Below are 7,831 nucleotides of genomic sequence, written 5' to 3'. Positions count from 1 at the left end.
GAGCCCCACGACGGCGCTCCTCCGCCTCACGCCCCGGCCGGGCGGGACCTGGGGCGGTGCCGCCCGCGGTGGGTGTTCCGCTGGAGTTCAGCGCGTTGAAGTGCCGACCCGCCGAAGGTGCGGGTGAGGGCCCTGCCGTTAAGGCAGGGTTGTTTGCAAACACCAGTCGCGTTTTCTGGAAGGGTGGTGACTTACAGGGGAGTGGAGTGAATTGGTTTTGGCAGTTTTGGGGATGCAAGGATCTAAACGGTTTATCTCCCTAGCACCTTTTTTTAAATTAGTAGTTCTCTTAGACTTTTCCACTCGTAACATATTTTCCTTTCTTTTTTGCAAGCTCTGTGACAGTAGACTGACTGTGATGGATTACCTGCCTGTGAAATGCACCAGGTGTAGAATATGTAATACCACATCAAAAGCCCATAAAATACAATGTACTGATGCAAACTTATGCCAGGGAATCTTTTTTTTTTTTTCCCCCTGAAAAGGAACCTGGCACAGAAAAATTCTATCAACTTAAGTACATGTGATGTGGAGAGCTGTATTTTCAAAAGCAGTTCACAAGCCACTACCATCACCAAAAGGTGGAGGTCTTTGCTCCTGCTTTTAGCCGCATGGTCCTTTACCAGAGCTACACAGGAGAACTGGGCTCATAGCATGCTTTACTAAGCTGCTTTAACTCAGTTAATGAATTTGGTTGGTTGGTTTTGGCCAAGTTAGTGAGCTAAAGCAGCTCATGGAGCTTTGGAGCCACTGCAAGGTAAGTGGTATGAGTGAAACCGCCTTCACCATTTGGATTGGTGTAATATCTCAGGAAAATAAACCCCATATTTATGCTAGATTTAGCATGGAAAACAGCATAAAACAAGCATAAGAGTATATTTTTGAGTGTTCCAGTGGGCTTGACGTGTATGAGGTAGCATACTAACACCTAATTTGGGTGAAATTTATAGTGGCATGCCAGTCTTTTCTGTGATGCACAGATCTGGTATTAAATGAGAGGTGTTATACCTTAATTGCTTTCCTTGAGCTTCTGAGAAGTTGTGCACACCCCAGGCTTAAGGCCTGTTACTCCACCAGATTAACAGTGGTTCAGAAAGTGTTTGATAAGGTTTACTGTTTAAAAAGATGTTGCTTTTTGCAAAAGGCTGGAAATTCATAGCAAGGCTTACATTGGGAAGTTCTGGTGATAGTTTTCTTAACTACTGTCTCGAAGTGTTTTTTTTCTGATGGTAATTTTTTTTCTTTAAGAGCTTAGTTTTAATGAAAATATATTTTAATGAACTAATTTTCAAACTGGCATAAATGTAACTAAGACGTTCATAAAATTTTTATTAAGGATGAGAATTTGAGATTCCTAGCTGATTGGCAGCCTGCTTATGTAGCAGGTAAGTTTGGTAGCTTCGTAAGTTTTGTGATACGTATGAAAATATCTGCTGTATCACTGTTTTTTTCCAGTTTCTTTTTCCAGTGTGGTTTAGTGTGGCAATGTCAGATACTCCTCCAAATGTGGATTTGTAATAAAGTCTTCCAAAATAGTATGATTTTCCATAATGTGGAAGGAAATAATAGCTTTCTTTATACTGCTAGTTAAATACATTCTAGTGAGAAAACTTGTACAGTTGCGTGAACTACAGACATAAACTCGGTTTTATCAGAATGACTGGAGTGTTTTGTATGAGACTGAGCATTAGAGCCTTTTTTAGTGGAAAGTTGAGAAGAAATATTGAAAATGATAACCAGCGGAGAGCTGTGCTGTCAGTGTTCCAATCATCTTTATGTATTTGGGGATGGCTAATGCATATTTTACTAAAATGAAATCTGGTGCAGTTTAGGTACAGATAGGCGTACAGGATTTTGTTTACAGAAAAAAGTCTATAGGCTGTTTGTAAAACTTAGACTACTATGGTGGCAAGGCCTGTCATTCAAAACTGGGGCTTTGTAGGCAGAAGGCAGGTATTATTTTGTAATATTGGCTATATTTTAGCCAGAAGTAATTTAAAAAAATGGATGAGAAAAATATGTAATAAGAATAATAATTTATATAATGCATGAAAGAGAAATAATGAGAAAGGATAATCGTGTGTTTTGTTTTGTCTTAGAAAAAATGTGGAAGATTTCACTGGACCCAGAGAAAGAAGTGATCTGGGATTCATCACGTTTGACATTTCTGCAGATATCCTTAATGGAAAAAATGGTTTGCAAACATTTTGAAATAAGAATATCTTGACATCTATCTTTTTAGCTTGTAATCGTCAGATATTCAGGGCTTGAGGAAAACAAGTAATATGTCTTAAAATACAAATTTAAAGCAGTGAAAAGTAGTATTTTACATAGCTAGGGCAGTAAAATATAACTTGGAATAGCAGTTCAGTCTCTAGTAGATGACAGAGGGCAAGTTGTTTTCTCTCCCTTTCTAATGCCTGTTTTAAAATCAGGCTCTGGTGAAGTGCACTTTATCTAATAATGGGAAGTGCAGTTTAATATCTGGACAGTATTGCCTTTAAATGAAGTTTGTATTGGTGGTTTGAGGTGTGAATTAATTACAGGGTTTATATAACATACTATTTTGACTGTCATACTGAACCTAGAAATGCTGATGCACCTTTCAAACTTGCTTTGTTGTGAGACTTTCAAATCTGGCCATGTATTAGTTGCATACAGACGCGTGTCTTTTTTTAAAAATAACATTGAAAAAGACATTGTAATCCTTTACTTGCTTAGATGTTAAACTGCCAAATTTTTAGCATTGAATAGTATGACATTCCTTGTGAAGCGTTTTAGCCTCTTTCTTACTGCTGTTACCTTTTTGCAACTTTTCTTTTGTATTTCTCTGCCTTCCTGTTAGTCTGTTTTTTATTGGAGAAAGAGGGTTGCGTGGGAGTGTTTTTATTTGGTTTTGGTTAGGGTAGGCTTTTTGACAGTAGAAGGAAATCATTCTTAAGATTTAGGGTTATGATATGAAAAAAATTCTCTGATTCTCTGCAGAAGTCAGTACCAAATATGAGGAAGCGTGCTTTACCTCGGGTGATTACACAAAGTCTTGCTTTTGCAGCTGGGCTGATGTTCCAGGGATTTTAACATGTCTGCTGTTTTTTGCCACTGTGTTAGGCAAGACATTGGCTACCTCTGTGTTTCAGTGTCCCTGTTTTTGTGAATACTACATTGCATAAGTAAACCAAACAGTACAAAGCTTGAATGCATGTGTATGCTGGATAAACAAGTTAACTGGGTTTTTGCAGGTGTGTGTTGCCCAGGAATAGGAGGGATTTGTTTTGTCAGCTGGAAGCAGGAGAGGTGAACTCCTAAGACTGAATTTTACTTCTGAAATGTTTATACTTCCTAGAACCAGAGACTACCAAAGTAGATGAATTGAATTTTATGCGGTGTATGTAGGGGGAGGCAAAGCAAGGCAGGACAGGACCTCTGAAAGAAATGTTCATATACAATGAACAAGTGCAATTACGTGCACTATGTGGACGTAAAGATTCCATGATGTAATGACTTTTAATAGTAGCAGTAGTTTTAACTTATTTACTTTTTTTTAGTAAAACCTCTGATTTAATCATAGAATCATTTTGGTTGGAAGAGACCAAGCAAGACCTGCCTTTCATAAACCCATGCTGACTGGGCCTGATCACCTGGTTGTCCTGTATGTGTCACATGTCATTACTCAAGACTATCTGCTCCATAACCTTTCCTGGCACCGAGGTCAGGCTGACAAGCCTGTAGTTTCTCAGGTGGTCCTTCTGGCCATTCGTGTAGATGGGCGCCACATTTGCTAACCTCCAGTCAACTGGGATCTCCCCGGTTAGCCGGGACTGATTATAAATGATGGAGGGTGGCTTGGTGAGCACTTCCACCAGATCCCTCAAATCTTTCATGCCTGGCATAAATAAACCTTGCAGTGTGTAGAGTTGTTAAAAAGAACTTTCTGGTAGGTTTTTTTGAACAAAATTTGTAAAAAGATACTGGTATATTGGCTATCTTTAACTAACAGAGACAAGTAGTTAGTCCTAGGAAGAATTTAATAAAGTGACAGTTGGAAACTAAGGAAAGGGGAGGTGATAATTTTCGTAGACTTAACTTACTTAATTTGTGGCTAACTAGCAAGCATTAAGAAATCCTGCAAAAGAGATCTTCAGAATCTTATTTGCTCTTTTGAGTGAAAAATGTTCAAGTAAAATAGCTCCAGCTATTCTTGCAGCAACAGCAGTTCAATTATTTAATTCTTTCCTTACTTGCGTTTTGAATTAAAGGCTTAAAGACATGATTGAGTGGAACAAGGCAGAACAGATTTTGAGGCTGGTTGGGGAATTAGTTTAATTTATTCTTTGAGATAGTGGCAAACAGAATAGAAAAGTGCACTGGGAAATAAAAGGTTACTGCTTATCTTTATTGTGAGTTAAAAGGTCTTTCCTTACCAGTCACACACACTGTATTTTATTGCTAAAAGGAAAGGTATTTAGAATACCAGCTTTATTATACTGACAGTCTCAAATGGCAATCATCAGTTCTTTACTGTTGATCAAAAATCTGAACAGAGTTTTGTTCAAGTCTCATAAGCTCACTTTCTTTGTAGTAAGTAGGTAGTTAAATTTGCTAATTCCTGGTGTCCCAGCTACTAACTTCTTTAGTAGAAATACTACAGGTTCTTTGAACTCTCTACACTCTGCCTATTTTGTATTTATATATTGTTTAATGCTTAATGCTATGTATCTCAATCCACAATTGGAAACCAACATTCTTTGACAGTATAAATAATCACTTTGAAGATATTTGCTAAAGAATTCTGTCTTGCCTTTTGTGGTTAAGGTTTTATAATAGATTTATTAGCAGAGGATTATGGTTACTAGCTTGCAGAGTCAAATATAGAACTCTTAAATCATTGGAGGAAACAGCCGTTAGATTTCTTAAATAGTAACAACAACAAAAAAAAAAAACAAACCAAAAACATTTTGCTTGAATACAATTAAAATATATGTTAGAACTCCTGGAAGTTCTCTGCTTTATAAATAAGATGGGGTATGTTGAAAGGTAGAAACTCCCTGTAATCATCATAGTCTATTTAGAACTAGTAAAAATAAAACAAGGTTATGTAAGTACAATATGGTGTTTTTCTTAACTCACATACATCTGCAGAGTATATTTGACTGGAATGTTAAACAATTGTTTCTATATTTGTCTGCAGAATATTCAACAAAAAACAATGTAAGTATCAAAAAGAAAGTTAAAGCAATTACCCATTTTGTACTGCAGCTATTTTTAACATTCTGAAGTTCTGCTGAGAAGAGTTAAGGCACCAGCATTTCCTACTAACTTGGGCTGTTTCTCCTGGCCTTCGTGATTATTTTCTTGACAGTTTACTGCAGGGTGGGAAGTTTACCCTCATGAAATCTAACTTGATATGTGCCCAGCAGAGTGGGAGAAAAGTAACACATGCCTTGTTCGCTTACGGTAGAGGACTGTAAATAAGGTTTTTAACTTATTTGCACTGTCCCTTTCACTTTTCCCTAACACTCTGCAGTTGCCTGCTGTTAGAAGTAACATACAGTGGGCTGTGGTCTGGCCAGGTCTGGTGCATCTTCTGTTCATAGATTACAAGTGAACAGATTGTATGAATAACTCAAAAGATGCATCCCAAATTCTCAAATATTTAAAACTTTTTCATGTTCTTTTTCATGTTCATGGTAGTTGTGTGCTGAAGAGTCTTGTTTAGTATCTTATAGGACAATTTAGAAAAAATATTTATAAGTATTTGTGAGAACTAGTGATTTCTGGATTTCGAGGTGGAGGGGTGCGGGGATGGTGATAAAAGTAGGGAGATAGTTTTGAGTAGCAAGTTAAGAAAATACTCTAAACCTTCATTATATACTTGCAATATGACCACAGTAGCTTAAACTGGAATTCAGTGGTACCATACGATATGCTTGCAATTCAAGTAGGGATTTTTTCCATTAAGTTGGAAAAATGTTAAATGCATAGGCAGTGTCATGTAAGTCCTTTATTTGAAACAGAGTCTAAATACTGCTTTAAATGTGACTTACCTTTGCAATTCAAAAGGAAAACCCATCATACTTTGGAAGTCTTTGAAAGCTTATGACTTTAAAGGCTTTCTTGTGGTTTTTTGAGCTGTTCTTTGCTGTTTCCATTTATTCTGTTCCACGCTTCACTGTGTAGTAGTACTAGTTTCCCTCCCTGTAAAGCATTATTTTGTAAAATTAGTTGTGAATTGCAAGCATGTGCTTCAACGTCAGGGTTTTAGGTGAATAATGCTATGAAATTCCGGTGACTGAAAATAGGATCCTGTAAGGTACCTTGCTGTCTTAATTACAATTGTATTTTCAGGCTCTAAACCAGGTGGTCCTCTGGGACAAGATCATGTTGAGAGGAGATAACCCAAGGCTCTTCTTGAAAGATATGAAGACAAAGTACCTTTTCTTTGATGATGGAAATGGACTGAAGTAAGTAAATCCTTACTTATAATTGTTCATGGTGTCTTAATTTACTTGCATGCTTTGCATTATATATGCTTTTTTACTGCTGTGGTATATATCTGATATTCTGGCAGCCTTTTGCATTTTTGTAGTTTGATTTTTAGAAGATGACCTTGGGATACAAGATACCCTGCTTCTTCTGTATACTAGAAGATGTACTGCCAATACAAGCATTAGGCTTCTGGGTTTTTGCTTCCAATATTCTTCTCTGTGTAGAACTGGTTCTGTGATGCACTGAACTCCAAAGGAGTTAGGTAACAGTAAAAAAAAAAAATCTGGTAATTAGATAAATGAGATAATCTGGAAAGTAGGTAATACTTCCTGAAGTAACTATATAAAATTAAGAAGTCCATTGTTTCTGGATCAGGAAAACAATTTGTATCCTAATTTATTTAATATTAGTAATTATTAATTAAGTTTACTTGAGTATTTGTGCTAATACTTTTTGTTGCTTTTGCAGGGGGAACAGGAATATCACTTTGACTCTCTCCTGGAATGTTGTGCCAAATGCTGGCATTCTACCTCTTGTAACAGGATCAGGACATGTATCTGTACCTTTCCCAGATACCTATGAAACAACAAAAAGTTATTAAATTATAATACTGAATCCTAAGCAAGATATTTTTATACTTGTATATTGTGAATAGGTTTTATTTCTTCTGACATCCCATGCTTCAACCCTTCAGTGAAAGGTACTTAATTTCCTCAGGTTTAACAGCATAGGAAATGGAAATGAAAATTAAGGGTTTTTTTAAAATACATTATTGAAGCTGAAACTTAAGGGAAAAGTAAAGTGCAGGTTTTGGGGGGGGGGAAACTGAGGAACTTTTTTTTTTTTTTCTCCCAGCCATCTGAGTATAAATCTCCTTTTCTTTTAAATAAACCTTTTTAAACCAGAAGATAGTCTTACTGTGTTTTTCGAGATACTGTGATAGTTGTTTAATATGCATAGAACTCCAGTACGCCTTGTGGAGTTGATTTCTGTGGTTTCCTTCCTGCCTGAAGGAAATGGCTCTTCTGTTTTATAGCATTTTGCTAAATGCATGCTTAGGGTGTTGCAGTAAGGTAAGATTGGTCCTTTCTAGAACTGCCAACAGCTGCTTTGGAAATTCATAGTTCATTATCCTGCAGATATTTTGAGTGCCATTGATGTAGCCCACATGTAATTCTGTGTTATAACATTTTAATAACCACTTATAATGCGGCTAACTGGAAGAATAAAAAGAAATTTTTGCAGTGTATTAAGCATAAGTCAGTGAAAAAAAAAAAAGTGGAAGCTTTCGGTAAATAAAGATTGTCTACAAAGCAACCACTTGATTTTTATTTGGATCTGCTCA

General features: G+C 36.7%; 1 protein-coding gene across 1 annotated transcript; it reads left to right on the top strand.

Annotated features, from left to right (window-relative positions):
- Positions 1–2,099: 2,099 nt before the first annotated feature.
- SPCS3 (signal peptidase complex subunit 3 homolog (S. cerevisiae)) lies at positions 2,100–7,087 on the top strand (the record flags this gene model as incomplete). Its single annotated transcript, XM_010136827.1, has 4 exons — positions 2,100–2,173; positions 5,132–5,208; positions 6,346–6,461; positions 6,955–7,087. Coding segments are annotated over 4 exons (400 nt in total), but the record flags the coding sequence as incomplete, so codon positions are not given.
- Between the last annotated feature and the right edge of the window lie 744 nt (positions 7,088–7,831).

Source organism: Buceros rhinoceros, unplaced genomic scaffold, assembly GCF_000710305.1.
Source record: "Buceros rhinoceros silvestris isolate BGI_N320 unplaced genomic scaffold, ASM71030v1 scaffold17095, whole genome shotgun sequence".
NCBI lineage: Eukaryota > Metazoa > Chordata > Aves > Bucerotiformes > Bucerotidae > Buceros > Buceros rhinoceros.
This window is presented reverse-complemented; position numbering and strand designations above follow the sequence as displayed.